An 18,965-nucleotide genomic window follows, 5' to 3' on the forward strand; every position below is an offset into this window, starting at 1 on the left:
ATCCTGACTTGTGATTTCACAACCTTCCCTTGTTAAGAACTGCTGACACTTCTGCCTGTTCCTGACGGCTACAAGTACCAAGTGGATTGTAGAATTAACAGTTAGAAACCCTTGGTGATCCTTTCCTCCCCTTCACCTGCTCCCTGGGTGTTTGTCTCTTTTAATCAGTGCTTTTTGCTCATTCCTCATGTTTGACTCTGTCCCTGTTTTTCCAGACTTTTTTTCAACTTTTTCTCAGTTGCCCCCTCTGTTGCTGTGTATTTTACATGCTCTTTTCTGTGCTTTAGACTTGCTCGGTCTCTGTCTTCCTCTCTCTATCCTGTGTGCATGGCTGTCCCTGTGCACCGCATGTGCTCTGAGACCCTCCTTTCTCTTCCCCTGCCCTTGCTGTTCCTGTGTTTTGCAGTGTCAGCCCCACTCTCTCTCTTTTCCCCTTTTTCTCTCAACCTCTGCATGTTTTCCTCTCATATATCTCCCTCTCACTTTCAGCAGTGATCACTAAATGTTGTTCACAAGCAGTCCCAGCTGACTTAATGTTTTACTCCTTTATCCAGGTATTGAGTGTAAATGCTTGTGTTGTGTTCAGATAACAGCCCACAAAGTAAGGATTGAACACTGGCTCTTCCTGATCTGACTTGGCCACCTGTTTACAAACCCCAGCACCTGCTGCATTTAATCATTCAGACAGGAGACTGGAAAATGGAACAAATTCTTGAGTATATGGAGTCAAGAGCTGCTGCAGCATTGACATCATTTCTATTTATTGCTCAATGTATTATGTTTTATCTGCCTTGACCGCCCTCTGATCTTGTTTCTCTGTTTAGTTATTTTAAAGTCAGCATGCGACCTTTATGAAAAGCACAGTGACTTGTTCGATGTAGAAATCTCTTATGCAACTCCAGGATAAAGAATTCAGATTTAACTAAATATCCACTGCATATTGTATAGAGGGATTTTTTGGAAAACACTGAATAAGGTGCCCTAAAAGAAGGAGCAGGCTATCAGCCTGTAAATCCTTCCAATACACATGATGGCAGAGGGTAAGATCGGAAGAGTTACCTGGTCAGACATACTGCAGAAAACAACAGCATTACTTTGCCAAGTATAATCTTGAACCAATCCAATGGAACAACATGGTTGCCAACCCCTATCTGGGCATGGCACTTGGAGGATAGGAAGGGACTTGTTGACATAGTTTAAACTCTTGCCATTAAAGAGGGTATGGAAACATGAATAGGGATTTGATTAAATGGCAGAACACAGTTTAGTTGGCTGGAGAGATGTTGACAGTGGTGTTCCTAAGGGTTCTGTTTTAGAACTATTATTCTCAATATAGAAATGAACTGGACTTGGGTAAAGAGGGCATAATATCAGAATGTTCTGGTGGGAACTATGGTGAACTGTGAAAAGGGTTAAACTCAGTAGGACGTGACATGTTCATAGATTGGGCAGAGAAAGTTTAGATGAAATTGTAGATAAATGTCCAAGGATACATTTGGATGAAAGAATGAGGAAATTTACACCAAATGGTGAAACTTTAAAAGGAATAGAGGAGCACCGACACAGGTACAATAACCTTCAAAATGAGAGGACAAATTGATAAAGTTCTTTTTAAAAGAAAAAGCAGATGGTTTCTAGGTTTTATAAATAGCAGGCTAGATGGGGAATGTTAAACCAGTACAGGCCAGTAGTTAGGCTGCAGATATATTGTGCCATGTTTCAGCTGTCTTATCTAAGGAAGGATGCCAAAACCTTGGAGAGGGCGCAGGAGAGATTCACTGATGATCCCAGAATGAGAAGAGTCTGGAAACACATTATTTTCATGAGAGAAGATCTGTTGGAGGGGATTACAATTATGAAAATTATTAAAGTAAATTGGGGAGGAAAAAATACCTTTCCCTGGTCAGTTAATCAGAAACTCAAACAAGTTTATTGGCAAAATATCGAGATTAGGAGAATATTTTTCACTCGGGATTGCTGGGACATAGAATTTCTGACCAGTAACTGGGAAATAATAGCTGCTATAAGGAAAGGAGTTTGAAGTAGAACAAAATGAAAATTGAGAGGAAGGGTGTACAGAAAAGGCTGGCTCTGCTCAGAATAGCTATGTCACCTGGTCCAGTTGGCTTGCATCCCAGGTTGCTAAAGGAAGTGAGGGTGGAGATAGTAATATCCCAATCTTCCAATCTTTCCTAGTTGCAGGCAAGGTGCCAGAGGATTGGAAAATGGCAAATGTAACATCCTTTTTCAAGAGCAGCTGTGAGGACATGTAAGTAACTACAGGCTGGTTGGTTTAATATCAGTGGTGGGTAAGGTTTTAGAAACAATAATCAATGTAAAAAATCAGCGCACATTTGGATAGGTTTGAACTGATTAAGGAGAGACCTTATATATTTGTGAAAGGCAGATTATGCTTGACTAATTGAATATTTTGAATTAACAGAAGGTTGATGGGAAGGCAATGGATGTTGCCTGAATGGATGAAAAGTGATCAACAAGGTACAAAATAAAAAGCTGTTTAACAGAATTGAGGTCCATGGAATAGGAGGGTCAGCCTCCACTTGGATAAAGGAAAATTGGCTTAAGTAGAAAAAGCATTGAGTCAGGGTAAATGGTTTTTTAGATTGGAGGATAGTAGACACCTTGCCATTTTGACACTCCACCCTGCTCTCTTGCCCACATGTCTGTCCTTGGCTTGCTGCATTGTTCCAGTGAAGCTCAACGCAAACTGGAGGAACAGCACCTCATCTTCCAACTAGGCACTTTACAGCCTTCCAGACTGAATATTGAATTCAACAACTTTAGATCTTGAACTCCCTCCTCCATCCCCACCCCTTTCTGTTTCTTCCCCCTCCCTTTTGTTTTTTCCAATAATTTATATAGATTTTTCTTTTCCCACCTATTTCCATTATTTTTAAATCTATACCTTTTATGCCCTGTTAGTCTTATTTCACCCCACCCCCACTAGAGCTGTACCTTGCGTGTCCTGCCATCCATTCTTAATTAGCACATTCTTTTAGATAATATCACCACCTTCAACAACTCTTTGTTCTTTTGTCTGTGACATCTTTTGATTATCTGCTCCTATCACTGCTTGCTTGTCCCTACAACCCCCCCACCCCCCACTTCTCTCCCCCCACCCCCCCCACCTTAAACCAGCTTATATTTCACCCCTCTCCTATTTTTACTCAGTTCTGTTGAAGGGTCATGAGGACTCGAAACATCAACTTTGTTCTTCTCCACCGATGCTGCCAGACCGGCTGAGTTTTTCCAGGTAATTCTGTTTTTGTTTTGGATAGTAGACAATGGTGTTTCCCACCAAATTTCAAAAATTGCTGATGGGATTCCAAACTTGGAGTTGTGACAGACAGAGAGGATGATATCAATCGACTACAAGACATAGGCTACCAGAAAGGGCAGATATTGGCAAATGGAATTTAATGCAGAGATGTGTGAGTGATGCATTTTGACAGGATGGATAGGGAGAGGCACTAAAGACTTAATGGCAAAGTTCTAGAGTGTGCAGGGCTAAGGTGACTTCGGGATTCATACGCATAGATCTTTGAAGATGATAGGACACATGGAGAGAGTGATTAGCAAAGCATATGTGATCTTGAGCTTCATCAATAAAGGTTGGGAGTACAAAAGCAGGGAAGTTATGCTCAATCTTTAGAAGATCTGGTTGGTCACAATTAGAATATTGCATCTGGTTCTAGTCACCACTCTTTAGGAATGATGTGAGGGTCCTTGAGGGGGTGCAGAGGAGATTTACCAGAATATAGCTAATACCCCTCACTCATGGGACCAATGTTAGACTGGGGAAGTTGGGTTGTTCTCCTTGGAGCAAAGGAGATTGAGGGAGATTTTACAGAGGTATACAAGATTATTACATGCTTAGACAAGGTATACAAAGAAAAGCTGTTACCATTAGTTGACTGTACTAAGGGGTATAGATTTAAGGTTTTGGGCAAGAGATGTGAGGAAGAACTTTTTTTTATGCAGCGAGCGGTAATGACCAGGCACCCGCTACCCAGAAGAATGAAAGTGGAGATGATCAGTGATTTCAAAAGGAAATTAGATGGGCAGTTGAAAGAAATAAACTTGCTAACTATGCATATTGATTGGGGGAATGGGACTAACTGGATTGTTCTACAGAGAGGTGGCATGGACTCAATGGGCTGAATAGCCTCCTTCTGTAGTGTTCTGACTGACATATAAAGGTATGTGGAAAGGGTAGGGAAAAGGACATAATGTGGCAATGGGATGGGCCAAATGGCTGCCTTCTGTGCTATAAAATTTCAAATAAGGATTAAAGAATGGAAGAAGAGCCAGAAGCAAGGAAAAGGAGGGATGATTGAACATCATTCTGGTGTCTACAGTTAAAGAAAGGAAAATTGCCCTTACCTAGGGTAAGCTGTGTTACCCAGCTGTGTTATCAAACCTGTTTAAATACTCTGTAAAATTAGTTCAGAAATTCACTTAATGACTGCAATAATTCGAACAGTGGAATCTACCGACTAGGTTAAAACATTTTAATCAGTAAATTCAGCATAGCAACATTATAATGATGTTATGATGCCCATTATTTGGTAATGACTTGTGTTCAGAGCAAATATCTCTCTCAGGTCTTTGTAGGTTCTGGTCTGTGCTTGTACTCTTCCAGATGACACAGCATCCAACTGGAAGGTATCATTAATGAGGCTGTCAGGACAATGAAGCCTATGGTCTGCTCCTGTAATAGAAAATAACAGCTGGAATGAGGGTCACTCCCAACTAGAAAAAATAAACTAACAGCTGGAATGGGGTCACCCTGGGTGTTGGGTTGGAAAGAGGCAGGTTACACAGACCATTCGCAATTGGAAACAAGTTAATAGTTTAACTTTGAACCAGTGTCAACACTAGTTGACTGAGTGCATTAACTTTGCCCATACTGATCTAATCTCATTAAATTAATCCAAAAATGAACACAACTAGTTTTTAAAACTGCTCTCAGAAAGAATAGAAGTCAGGTTTAAACGGCCTACGTAGTATCTTTCCCACTTGTCCGTTTGCATTTCCAGTCTCTCACCCAGCCTAATTTTCTTCCTTTCCCCCAACGGCTCTCACCCTGCCCCCATTAACACCAAGATTCTTCATTGAAGAATATTTTCTGCCTCGAGTCAGGCGGCCAAACCCACAAAGGCGGAGGGGATGTCGGCCTTTCATTCAAGCCCTGGGACTTCAAGTCACCCTTACTTACTGCCCTCTGCCTCACTGCCCTTCCTACAGTACAGTACTGACCCTCCGATAGTGTAGCACTCCCATAGAACTGCACTGAGAGCACCAGCATAGATTTTTGTGTTTGGAAATTTGGAGACATCTGGATATGTTAGATATCACAACCTGCTGGCTCAGAGGAGAGAGAGTGGCACTTATTGAGCCACGGCTAGCATCAATATGAAGTTACCCATTAACCAGGGAGGTTCTGTACAGAATATGAACAGAGTAGTTTCCCATTAACTATTGGTAGAGTCTTAACTCGGCATTTCCTAAGCTAATACTTTACTCGTATCAATTTACCCAATAAACACCTTTTGGTGAAGTTCCAGAAAGCCTCTGTGAGGCTCTCCCTGATTTAGCAAATCCGGGCAGTTAGAGTCAGAGTGTCGGCTCAATTTACAATCCGATATCTGTCACACAATCTGCTCGGTTTCTACTCTAAGACTTCTCCTGTGATCTTCAATGTACTTTGAACCAACAAGTTATAAAACAAATCAATAACCTGTTCCCGAACTGTCCTGACGTTGTTTACACAAACTCTGGAATCGAAATCCACACTCAGTGAGCCACATTCACTGACCTTCACTCACTAATCCCTCACTCTGACCCGTAGCTCACTGACCGCCTCATTCACTGACCCCTCACGACCCTCACCCACTGACCTTCATTCACTGACCCCTCATCACTGTCCCTCACTGATCCCTCGCTGACCTTCACTGACGCCCTCACTCTGACCCTCAATTACTAACCTTCACTTACTGACCCCTCATTTACTGGCGCGTCAGTCACTGACTCCTTATTCACTGACCCCCCTCACTCTCTAACCCCTTACTCTGACCATTCACTCACTAGCCCCTCACTCACTGATCCTCACTATCTGAACCCCTCATTCTCTAACCCCTCACTCTGACCACTAACTCACTTTCCCCCCACTCTGACCCTTACTCACTGTCCCCTCACTCACTGACCCCTTACCCACTGACCCCTCACTTACTCACCCCTCGGTCTCTAACCCCCAACTCTGACCATTCAGTCACTGTCCCTTCACTCACTGACCCCATTCGCTCCATTCTCAGGGTGGGTGGTCATTCCCAGTGAGGATGGGTCATTCTCAATGAGGGTGGTCATTCCCAGTGAGAGTGGTTCATTCCCAGGAAGGATGGTCATTCCGAGTAAGGGTAGTCATCTCTATCCCCCACCATCTCTATCCCACTCTCTCCCCTGTTCTCGCTCACTGTCTGTATCCCTTGCTCCCCCTTTGCGCCCCCCCAGCCCCAACTTTCTGTTTCCCCCACACTGTGTGGGCTCCGGATCCCGGGTGTTTGCAGTCACTAACCGCCAATGTCAGTTTCTCCTTCGCGGGTTTGGATACGATCCTCGCCCTGGGAATGAGCTGCTGCCGACTTTCGGCGATCAAAAAGCGGAGCCCCCGGAACAAGGGACGACTCAGTTCCCGCATCTCCCTATAACGGCGAAGCGCTGCGGATCCAGCTGCAACCGAATGCCTTTGAGAAGCGGAGCCAGTTCACACCGAGTCTCTGGTTGCAGGCAACCAGTAGCAGCAGATAAAGCAACAGGACAACTGGGAGTGACCACCCACTGAGAATAAACATGACTGCATTTAGTCGCCTCACTGGAAATATACCCCCTTCCTGGGATAAAAACTGTCTCACTGGGAATAAACTCTATCCACTGAAAATAACCCCCTAGCTGAAAATAACACAATCGTTGGTTAAAAAAGCACTCACGAAGAATGGACAACCTGGGAATTAAACAACTCATTGGGAATATAAACTTCACTGGGAATGACTACGCACATTGGGAATAAACTCCATTCACGGGATGACTGTCGCTCACTGGGAATATCCCCTCCCTTACTGGGAATGACCATCCTGACTGGGAATGACCCCACCCTCATTGGGAATGACAGCCATCACTAGGAATGACCATCCCTCATTGCGAATGACCACCCTCACTAGGAATGACCGCCATCACTGGGAATAAACTCCATTCACTGGGAATGAACCGTCCCTTATTTTGAATGACTACTCACACTGCGAATGAACCACTCTAACTAGGAATGACCCCATCCACACTGGGAAAGACCTCTCCCTCACTGGGAATAAGCACCCTCACTGGGAATAAACACCCTCACTGTGAATGACCCCATCCTCACTGGGAATGACAGCCATCATTAAGAATGACCACCCTAACTGGGAGTAATCACCCTCACTGAGAATATGCCATGCACATTGGGGATGATCCCCTTCTCAATAAGAATGACCAGCCTCACTGGGAATGACCTCACCCTCATTGGGAATGACAGCTCCCTCACTGGGAATGCCATTTTCAGTGAGAATTATCTGTCCCTCACTAGGAATGACCATCATCACAGGGAATAAACTCCATTCACTGGGAATGACCATTCCCAGTGGGAATGATACCTCCCTCACTGGGAATGACCCCTCTTTCACTGTAAATGACCACCCACACTGAGAATAACCGACTTTAATTGGGAATGACCGCCCTGACTGGGAATGACCCCACCCACACTGAGAATGACCCCTCTCTCACTGTGAGTGACAGCCATCTACTGGGAATGACCAACCTCAGTGGGAATGACCACACTCACTGGGAATGACCATGCTCACTGGGAATGAGCCCTCCATGACTAGAAATGATCCATCCCTCACTGGGTTTGACTGCCCTCACTGGGAATGACCACTCTTATTGGGAATGACCACTTTCACTAGGAATGACTTTCCCTCACTGGGAATGACCCTCCCTCACTGGGAATGACCACCATCTCTGGGAATGACTACCCTCACTCAGAATGACCATCCTTACTGGGAATGAACCACTCTCACTGGGAATGACCACCCTCATTGAGAATAAACCACCCTAACTGGGAATAACCCTTTGCTCATTGGGAATGATTACTCTTACTAAAAATAAACTCCATTCACTGAGAATGACCCCTCCATCACTGGAAATTGCCCCTCCTTCACTGGGAATGACCCTTTCCTCACTGTGATTGATCCCACCCTCACTGGGAATGATCTACCCCTCACTGGGAATGACCAGCCTCACTGGGAATAAACTCCATTCACTGTGAATAACCCTTCCTTCACTGGAAATGACCACCTCACTGGGAATGATCCGTCCCTTCCTGGGAATAACCACCCTCACTGGGAATGAACACCCTCACTGGGAATGACAACCCTAACTGGGAATAACCATCCTCACTGGGAATTACCAGATTCACTGGAAATTATCCCTCTCTCATTGGGAGTGACCACTCTCACTGAGAATAAACCATCCTCATTGGGAATGACCACCCTCATTGGGCATGCTCACTCTCCCTGGGAAGAGACCCAGCCAAGAAAGTGGCAACGCAGGTGGATAAGGTAGTCAGGAAGGCATATGGCATGCTTGCGTTCATTGACAGGGGCATTGAGTATAAAAGCTGGGAAGTCGTGCTGCAGCTATATAGAACCTTGGTTAGGCCACACTTGAAATATTGTGTGCAATTCTGGTCGCCACATTACCAGAAGTATATGGAGGCATTGAAGAGGGTGCAGAGGAGGTTTACCAGGATGCTGCCTGGTCTGGAGGTTCTTAGCTGTGAGGAGAGGTTGGAGAAACTTGGTTTGTTCTCACTAGATCGACGGAGATTGAGGGGCGACTTGATAGAAGTTTACAAAATTATGAGTGGCATGGACAGAGTAGATAGTCAGAAGCTTTTTCCCAGGATGGAAGAGTCAATTACTAGGGGACATAGATTTAAGGTGAGAGGAGAAAACTATAGAGGAGATGTGCGGGGCAAGTTTTTTACACAGAGTGTGTCTGGAATTCGCTGCCAGAGGAGGTGGTGGAAGCAGGTACGATAGTGGTGTTTAAGAGGCAGCTTGACAAATACATGAATAGGATGGGAATAGAGGGATATGGACCCCGGAAGTGCAAAATGTTTTAGTTGACGGGCAACATAATTGGTGCAGGCTTGGAGGGCCGAAGGGCCTGTTCCTGTGCTGTAATTTTCTTTGTTCTTTGTTCTAACTGGAATAAACCTCTTGCTGAGATTAAAACCCCTCACTGGGAATATATATTCGCATATTGGGAAGAAACCGTCAACACTGGGAACAAACACACCCTCATTGGGTGTTCCCATAGTCCAACTGTGCTTTTCAGCCAATGAAGTACTTTAAAACAGTTACTGTTGTAATGTGGGAAATGTGGCAGTATATTTGTGCACAGCAAGATCCCAGAGAGGGCAACGAGATAAATTATTCATGTTTTACCATCATGTGACTTATCATGTGATTTAGCATTCCATCAATAATGTCCTTCTGACAGTGCGGTGATCTGCCAGTACAGCCATTCCAAAAGTGCAGCAGTCTCTCTGACAGTGCAGCAATCCTTCAGTAGTGCCTCTTCGACAGAGCAGCTTTCTCTCAATACTGCCCCACCCACAGTGCAGCACTCCCTCAGTATTGCACCTCCAAAAGTGAAATACTCCCTGTCTACAGCTTTCCTGAGGGTGCAGCACTCTCAGCACTGCCTCTCAGACAGTGCAGGGCTCCTTGTGGTGCTCCTGCTTACAGTGCAGCACCCACTTATTACTACCCCTGCAACAGGGCAGCACTCTCAGTACAGCATCTCTGACACTGCAGCACTCCTACAGTATTGCCTCTCTGAAAGTGCAGAAACACTTCAAAAATGCCCCTCTGGCAGTCCAGCACTCCATCAGGACTGCACCTCTGACTGCAATGCTCTCCCAGTACCTGCCCTCGGACAGTGCTGCACTCCCTCAGTATTGTCCCTGACAGTCCAATGCACCTTCAGTACTGACACTCTGACAGTGCAGTGCTCCCTCAGGACTGATCTGTTGACAGTGCAGCACCTGCTTGGTACTGACCCTCTGACAGTGTAACATTCCCACTGCATTGGGACTGCCAGTATCAACTTCGTGCTGAATACTTTGGTGGGGCTTTGAACCCATGATTTCTGATCCGGAAGTGAAGCTGATAGTCTCCCTTCAGTGAAGCAAGTACAGTTAAAAGCTACAAGCAAAAACCTTTATTCAAAATGTAGATGTTTTAATTTCACTGTACAATGCTACAAATCCGCAATCCCAGAATAAAATGCCCCAATTAAAATGGTTCACATTCAAATATTTCCACAGCTATAAAGTACCAATTAACCCCAAAAATTTGCTGTCCCCATTTATTCATGCATTGGTTGTTCCCTCCTCTGGGCCACCCAAGTGTGGACTCAGGCTAGAGGGCAGACCACTGCTGAACTTCACTCACCTCATGCATACATTCTTGCAAGGGGTGACTGAGAATAGTGAAGATCCCTTTGTCGCTGGTGTCATGCTGCAGCAGAATGTTTTAGTGTAAGAAACACCCTAATCCCTGGTTTAAACAAGCTAAAATAATATCTTTACCTAATTTAAATTGCAACATTGAACTTTGAGCTAAAATATAAACTGTATAATTCTGAAGTGTTGTGCATGTCTTGAACCCACTCTTGGTGACTGATGCCCATGCCGGTTCCGGAACCGAGTGCTCAGAGGTCGATTGTGCGATCAGTTGGGAGTAAATCAACTCCAAGCTCCTTCGCAAGAGAATTCTAAAAAATAGAATGTTAGTAATGGGGAAAGAAAGGGATTAAAGCAGCAGAACCACAATACTGGAGGTAAAAGCAAAATACTGCAGATGCTGGAAATCTAAAATAAAAACAGAAAATATTGGAACTCTGAAGAGTCATATGGACTCAAAATGTTAACTCTGTTTCTCTCTCTATAGATGCTGTCAGACCTGCTGAGTTTTTCCAGCATTTTCTCTTTTTATTCCACAATACTGGACTTTGTCTGAAGGATGAAATTGTGTCAAACATCAATTGATCAAAAATTCAACAGGTTAGTTATTGATTTGGTGCAGTTAAGGTCTGCTTGACCCTGTCACATGAAGGCCCTGTCACATGAAGGCCCTGTCACATGTGGGTCCTGTCACTTATGGGTTCTGTCACATGCGGGTCTGTCACACGCAGGATCTGTCACATATGGGCTCTGTCACATGCAGACCCTGTCACATGTTGGCCCCGTCACAATTGAGTCCTGTCACGTGCAGGTCTTGTCATTGATGATCCCCATCACACACCGGCCCCATCATACACAACCTCTATTATACACGGGACATGTCACACATGGGCCCAGCCACATAGGGACCCCATCACACACTATCTCCATCACACATGGGCTCTAACACACACCTGCCATTGTCACAGGTGGAGCCTGTCACACACAGGCCCAGTCACACGTGGGTCCCGTCCCACGCGGGTGTTGTCACATGGAGGCTCTGTCACAAATGTGCCCTGTCACACACCTTTCCAATCACATATGAGCCTTGTCACATATGTGCCCTGTAACACATGGGCCCTTTCACATGCAGGCCATAACACATGCTGGGCCTATCACACGTGGGCCCTGTCACATGTTGAACTCAGTCTATTACACCTGTAGTCCTTGTGCAGCCGACTCTTCAGCATTAGTTCATTTCTAATCTCTTGATGGCATGGCATTCTGGAACTTGAAGCTCTCTCTTATTTTTAATGATTTACATTTATTGCTAACAACTCTGCAATCTCTTTACTTTCGAGCTTCTCTTTGTTGTCCTACAGTCCTAAAAGCCAATGTCCCTCCCCCGCCACCATCCAGCCCACCCCAGCTCCCAGCTAAATTACCCCCCATCTTTCTAAGCTTTGGCACTTCAGCTTTTTACTGACTTGAGTGACAGAGCAGTTGAATTGTGGCTGGACTCTCACCATGTGATTGACAACATTGACATGATAGGGAATGGCACCGTAACGCTCACATTCTGCGATATGAAGGGCCTCTGGGTCTCCAGGGGTCAGCACAGGAAGGCCAGGTTCACTCTGTGAGGGTTTAAGCACATTGTACTGGTGAGCTTAATGTAAACTGAGACATAATCACCCAAAGCCCATACTCACATACCACACAGCAGGTTAAGACAGAGGACAGGATCAGTCAGTGAACACGATCAAGAGATACCAGCTGGTATCTGTCTGCCAATTACTAACACAACTCAGACAGCCAAACTTTGACAAGAATGTTACACCAGTGGATTTTGCTTCATCTAACAACATGATTGTGTTGTTTTAATATAACATTCCTTTGATATTTCCTAGTTTATTGTAAATCCATTAGTGACTAGTATGGAGTTATACCCAGATTCGTTCACCAGTTAATTGCAGTAGAAATTAAAAATCTGCAATCCACCATCAGGGACAGGGTGACTGAGATTTGAACATTCACATGCTGATCAGAATCAGCATGGACTTACATTGCCTGGCTTTTTCTGGTTAATCTTGTTGAGGTCACTAACATGGTGGATGGGATAATGGGCTGAATCATCCCAGATTTGCAATAAGTGCTGTGTTGGGTGGGTAAGATGCTTCCCCCACCACCACCTCCCCACCACCACCAGCTACAATGGTAGCTTCTCACCCTCCCAAGCCCACCACACTAATGATGCATTCCCGGGAAACGATTCGTCCGCCATGCCATCACCTTGCCGTTTCATCACACTGGGTCCTACATTTAAAGTGCAGCTGTGCACACATCTCTCAGTGCTTCCAGCCCAGGACTGCTGCAAATAAGACATGGCCCCAAGAGGCAAGAAGTCTGCAGCCCCCAAGTTTAGTGACACATCCCTCGAGCGCATTTTGGATGCTCTGGAGGATCGCCATGATGTCCTCTACCCCGCTCTGACCGCAAGAGGGGCAGCAACATTACCACTCCGGCTTGGTAGGCGAGGCAGTGGCAACCAGTGCCAATGGTGCACAGGAGAGGTTGGCCAACCAATGCAGACAGAGGATGAATGATCTTATCTGTGCCACCAGGGTAAGGCACGCATCTCATCACACACTCAAGCTCATCACACATTCACTGGCATTTTAATCACAGCCAGCTCAAGGGGCATCAGCACTCACTCTTTTGCACACACCCTCACACCTCCATCTGGCCTCATCCGTTCTTGAGACTACCTTCTCAGCCCTCACCATCTTGAGGCCACTTGCGCAGATCATCTTGTGCCCCCACACACACACCCTAGGATACACCACTTTCCCAGTACAGCCCTCACCCTGTAGCCTCTTCCCTTGCCTGAGGCCAATTCTCCCCCTTCCCCAAGCAAGCCCTAGCCCTGCAGCTGTACAAAGCCACCTCCACCTTATGGCTTTTCTGATAGGTAGAGATTCGCCCACGCGGCCACCTAAAAATGATGTGGTGCTGTCTGTAAAGCCTGGAGCTGATGACTGTAAGTGCTGCCCGAAGCAAGGTCACAAACAAACTTCGAAGTCTTGAGTGAAGTGCAGCTTGCTAGGTGCATGTGGCTTATGTGTAGTTGTGAAACGTGTCAACGTGCTATCACACCGACATGGGCGGATGATCCAGCGTGGGGGATGAGTCTAGTGTGCTAACCTTATAATGATATGCAAAGGTATTACAATGAGGTTCCTGACGTCTGATGGCAGGAAAGGCGGCCTGCCATCAATGGGCTGAGCGGGCAATTGCAAACTGGTTTCATGCCACCGAACATGCCCAAAACCAGCAGGCATGGAATAATCCGCCCAATGTCTCTGATGTTGTCTTCTGGAACTTTCAGAAGACATGTGGCAGGGTTTCACATGAGTGGTTCATAAAATGATAGAATGATGCAGTACAGAAGGAGGCCATTTGGCCCATTGTGGCTGTGCCAGCTCTATCCAATTAGCCCCCCCTCTCTTCTTACTTTTGAATTTATTTCCACTGCCCTTTCAGGCCGTGCATTCCAGATCACAATTCACCGTGTAAAAAAAATTTCATCATGCTGCCTCAGGTTCTTTTGCCAATCACTTTAAATCTGTGTCCTCTGGTTACTGACCCTCCTGCCACTGGAAAAGGAATAGGCCTGTATTCACTAGAGTTTAGAAGAATGAGAGGGAATCTCATTGAAGAGTATAAAATTCTGGCAGGGGTGGACAGACTGGTTGAAATGAGAATGTTTCCTCAGGCTGGAGGATCTAGAACAAGGCTTCACAGTCTGAGGGCACAGGGTAGTCCATTCAGGACTGAGATGAGGAGAAACCTCTTCACTCAGAGGGTGGGGAACATGTGGCGTTCTCTACCACAGAAGGCTATGGAGACCAAGTCACTGAATATACTTAATAAGGAAATAAATAGATTTCTAGACTCTAAAGGCATCAAGGGTAATGGGAAGAAAGCGGGAGTATGGTGTTGAGATAGAAGATCAGCCATGATCATATTGAATGGCAGAGCAGGCTTGAAGGGCCGAATAAGCTACTCCTGCTCCTACTTTCTATGTTTCTAACAAGAGGTTAGTCAATTTAACCTCGGTGGTAAGAAAGCTTTTAGAAATGATAATCCAGGACAAAACTAAAAGTCACTTGGACAAATTTGTATTAAATTTTAATATCAATATTGATATCTTTAATATTAAATATTAAAGAAAACCAGCAAGGATTTGTTAAAAGCCTATCTTGTTAATTTGCCTGAGATTTTTTAATGAGGTAACAGCAATCGTCGATGAGGATATTGCAGTTATATATGGATTTCCATAAGGCTTTTGCTAAATTGCCACATAACAGGCTTGTCAACAAAGTTGAAGCTCATGGAATAAAAGGAATAGTGGCAGCATGGATATAAAGTTGGCTGAGTGGCAGAAAACAGAGTAGTGGTGAATGTTTGTTTTCCAGACTGGAGGAAAATATACAGTGAGGGTTCCCCAGGGATCAATACTAGAAGCACTGCTTTCATTGATTTATACTTGGGTATGCAGGGCACAATTTCAAAATCTTCAGATGACACAAAACTTGGAAGCATTGTGAACTGTGAGGAGGATAGTGCTAGACTTTAAGTGGACATAGACAGACTGGTGGAACTGGCAGACACATGGCAGATGAAATTTAATGCAGAGAATTGTGAAGTGATACATTTTGGTAGGTGGAACGAGGAAAGGCAATAATAGAATTCTAAAGCAGGTAGAGGGACAGAGAGATCTGGTGATATATTTGCACAAATCATTGAAGGTGGCAGGGCAGGTTGAGCAGGCGGTTAAAAAGGCTTATGGGATCCTAGGCTTTATAAGTAGAGGCATAGTGTACAAAAGCAAGGCAGTTATAATGAACCTTTTTAAAACATTGGTTCGGTCTCAACTAGAGTATTTGTCCAATTCTGGGCACCACACTTTAGGAAGGATGTGAAGGCATGATAAAGGGTACAGAAAAGATTCACGAGAATGGTTTCAGGAATGAGGGACCTCAGTTATGTAGATAGATTGGAGAAGCCAGGGCTGTCCACCTTAGAGAAGAGGATGTTCAGAGGAGATTCGAAAGAGGTATTCAAAATTATGAGGGGTTTAGACAGAGTATATAGAGAAAAATTGTTCCTGTTGGCAGAAGTATCCAGAACTAGATGATGCTGATTTAATGTAGTTGTAATAGAACCAATGACAATATTAGGAAAAAACATTTTTACACAACAAGTGGCTAGGATCTGGAATTCTTTGCCTGAGAGTGTGGTGGAAGCAGATACAATCATGGCTTTCAAAAGGGTATTGGGTATTATCTGTAGAGAAAAAAACTGCAGGGCAATGGGGAAAGGGTGGAGAGTGGGACTAACTGAGTTGCAGAGAGTCAACATTGGCATGATGGGCTGAACGATTCTATAACAACGGAGCATAAAGTTAAAATCTGAGCCAGTCTGTTCAGAAGCAATGTCAAAAAGCACTGATATTCTGTTATTCCCACTGATAGTTAATCAGTAATACCTGTTGTTGGGTCTCCTGGACATGAAAATAAATCCAGAACTTTATTCTTATTGCTTCTTTTCAAAAAATGGATTTCCTGTTGAACCAACAAGACGACTGCTACAAGTCACATGACCACAGAGTTAGTCCTTTGTCTGGGAGCTACCTCCAGGAGTTATAAAAACAAATAGTGGTAATCTCACACCTCATTTTACAGGCCCCTTGTAATCACGAAAACCAGGAGACATGCACATTGAAACTCATTATGCTTGCACAGATGCTAACTGATTCATATGCCCCTCATCATATTTCTGACATTACAGCAGCGATTGCACTTCAAAAGTATTCACTGATTGTAAAGGACTTTGAGGACATCCTGAGGCCATGAAAAGCACTATATGAAAGCAAGTCTTTTAATGGCCATCAAACCCCAATGCCTGTGTGAATAAGGTGTGTCCTTTGTGATTCAGGGCTCCTACGAATGCAATGGAAGGGTTTCCTCTGGTCTATAATATCAGCCCCTCATGTGAGGACCTGGATTAAACAGTGATGGGAATTACCTGAGCCTTGGCTTCGGACTCGGGTGAGCAGGAGCTCTACCTGTGGATTTCTCAGTAATCCAAGAGTTAGTTTTCCTTGTACGTCAGACACTAAGTTGATGAAAAGAAAATCTTCTCTGATTTGCTGTCTGTTCTTGCTGCTTCTATCATTTCTGAGTGAGTGGGCAAATGCATGGCAGATGCAGCATAATGTGGATAAATGTGAGGTTATCAATTTTGGTAGCAAAAACAGAAAGGCAGATTATTATCTGAATGGCTATAAATTGAGAGAGGGGAATGTGCAACGAGACCTGGGTGTACTTGTACACCAGTCGCTGAAGGTAAGCATGCAGGTGCAGCAGGCGGTAAAGAAGGCAAATGGTATGTTGGCCTTCATAGCTAGAGGATTCAAGTACAGGAACAGGGATATCTTGCTACAATTGTACAGGGCCTTGGTGAGACCACACCTGGAATATTGTGTGCAGCTTTGGTCTCCTTATCTGAGGAATGATGTACTTGCTATAGAGGGAGTGCAGCGAAGGTTTACCCAACTGATTCCTGGGATGGCGGGTCTGACATATGAGGAGAGATTGCGTCGATTAGGATTATATTCACTGGAGTTCAGAAGAATTAGGGGGGAATCTCATAGAAACCTATAAAATTCTAACAGGACTAGACAGGGTAGATGCAGGAATGATGTTTCCGATGGTGGGGGAGTCCAGAACCAGGGGTCACAGTCTGAGGATATGGGGTAGACCATTTAGGACTGAGATGAGGAGAAACTTCTTCACCTAGAGAGTGGTGAGCCTGTGGAATTTGTTACCACAGAAAGTAGTTGAGACCAAAACATTGTATGTTTTCAAGAAGGAATTAGCTATTGCTTTTGGGGAGAAAGGGATCAAAGGGTATGGGGAGAAAGCGGGAGTGGGCTATTGAGTTGGATGATCAGCCATGATCATAATGAATGGCGGAGCAGGCTCGAAGGGCTGAATGGCCTACTCCTGCTCCTAGTTTCTATGTTTCTATATCACATCTGGGACTGTCCAGATCCATTTCAAAAGGGAACCAAAAGGACATAATTTGCATCTGATAAGCTCACCTTGCTAGGTGTAACTCATCTTGTAGCTCTGCCTAGATAATGGCTTCTTGACACCAGACTCTTCACTTTTTCAACAACTAACAAGTTTTCTTTTTATTTGTTCATGGGATGTGGGCATTGCTGGCTAAGCCAGCATTTATTTTATGGCCCATCCATAACTGCCCTTGTTCAGAGGGCATCTTAAGAGTCAACGACATTGCTGTCAGTCTGGAGTCACATGTAGGCCAGACCATGTAAGAATGACAGATATCTTTCCTGAAAGGACATTAGTGAACCAGATGGGTTTTTAGAAATAAAGAAAATAGGAGCAGGAGTAGCTCATTTGGCCGTTGAGCCTGCTCTACCATTCAATATGATCATGGCTGATCCTCTATCTCAACACCATACTCCCGCTCTCTCCCCATTCCTCTTGACGCCTTTAGAGTCCAGAAATCTATCCATTTCCCTCTTAAGTATATTCAGCAACTTGGCCTCCACAGCCCCCTGTGGTAGAGAATTCCACAGGTTCCCAACTCTCTGAGTGAAGAGGTTTCTTCTCATCTCAGTCCTAATGGCCTACCCTTTATCCTGAGATTGCGACCTCTAGACACCAGAGCCAGAGTAAATATCCTCCCTGCATCCAGTCTGTCCATCCCTGTCAGAATTTTACACGATTTAATGAGATTCCCTCTCATTGTAGTCAGCCCAATCTCTCCTCATACGATAATCCTACCATCCCAGGAATCAGTATGGTGAACCTTCGCTGCACTCCCTCTATGGTAAGTATATCTTTTCTTAGGTAAGGAGACCAAAAATGCACACAATACTGCAGGTGTGTCTCACAATGACCATGACCGTGCTGCAGTAAGACATCCTTGCTGCTGTACTCAAGTCCTCTTGCAATGAAGGCCAACACACCATTTGCCTTCTTAACTGCTTGTTGCACCTTCATGCTTGCTTTCAGTGATTGATGTACAAGGGCACCCAGGTCCCTTTGTACATCAACATTTCCCAATCTATTACCATTTAAATAATACCCTGCCATTCTGGTTTTCCTACTGAAGTGGATAACTTCTCATTTATCCACATTATATAGTATCTGCCATGTATTTTCCCACTCACTCAAACTGTCTAAACCACCTTGAAGACTCTTAACATCCTCCTCACTGCTCATGTTCCCACGAAGTTTCGTGCCATCAGAAAAAAGAATAGCTGGGGCCCAAGCACTGATTCCTGCGGTACCCCACTAGTCACCGCCTG

At 44.7% G+C, this 18,965-nt stretch overlaps 1 protein-coding gene across 3 annotated transcripts in view; it reads right to left on the minus strand.

Annotated features, from left to right (window-relative positions):
• Window positions 1-10,339: 10,339 nt before the first annotated feature.
• LOC121283495 (uncharacterized oxidoreductase YjmC-like) overlaps window positions 10,340-18,965 on the minus strand; it is a 75,608-nt gene continuing 66,982 nt past the window's right edge. Inside the window, exons 10-11 of one of the 3 annotated variants that reach the window (XM_041198143.1) lie at window positions 12,135-12,195; window positions 10,340-10,890 (exon numbers count right to left, since the gene is read on the minus strand). In XM_041198143.1, the coding sequence (XP_041054077.1) occupies window positions 10,889-10,890; window positions 12,135-12,195 (63 nt within the window). In that variant the 3' untranslated portion in view covers window positions 10,340-10,888. Of the gene's footprint in view, window positions 10,891-12,084; window positions 12,196-18,965 lie in introns of all 3 variants that reach the window. The other 2 variants (XM_041198142.1, XM_041198145.1) reach the window with 2 other exon arrangements.

The sequence above is a fragment of the Carcharodon carcharias genome, chromosome 10, assembly GCF_017639515.1.
Source record: "Carcharodon carcharias isolate sCarCar2 chromosome 10, sCarCar2.pri, whole genome shotgun sequence".
Classification (NCBI taxonomy): Eukaryota; Metazoa; Chordata; class Chondrichthyes; order Lamniformes; family Lamnidae; genus Carcharodon; species Carcharodon carcharias.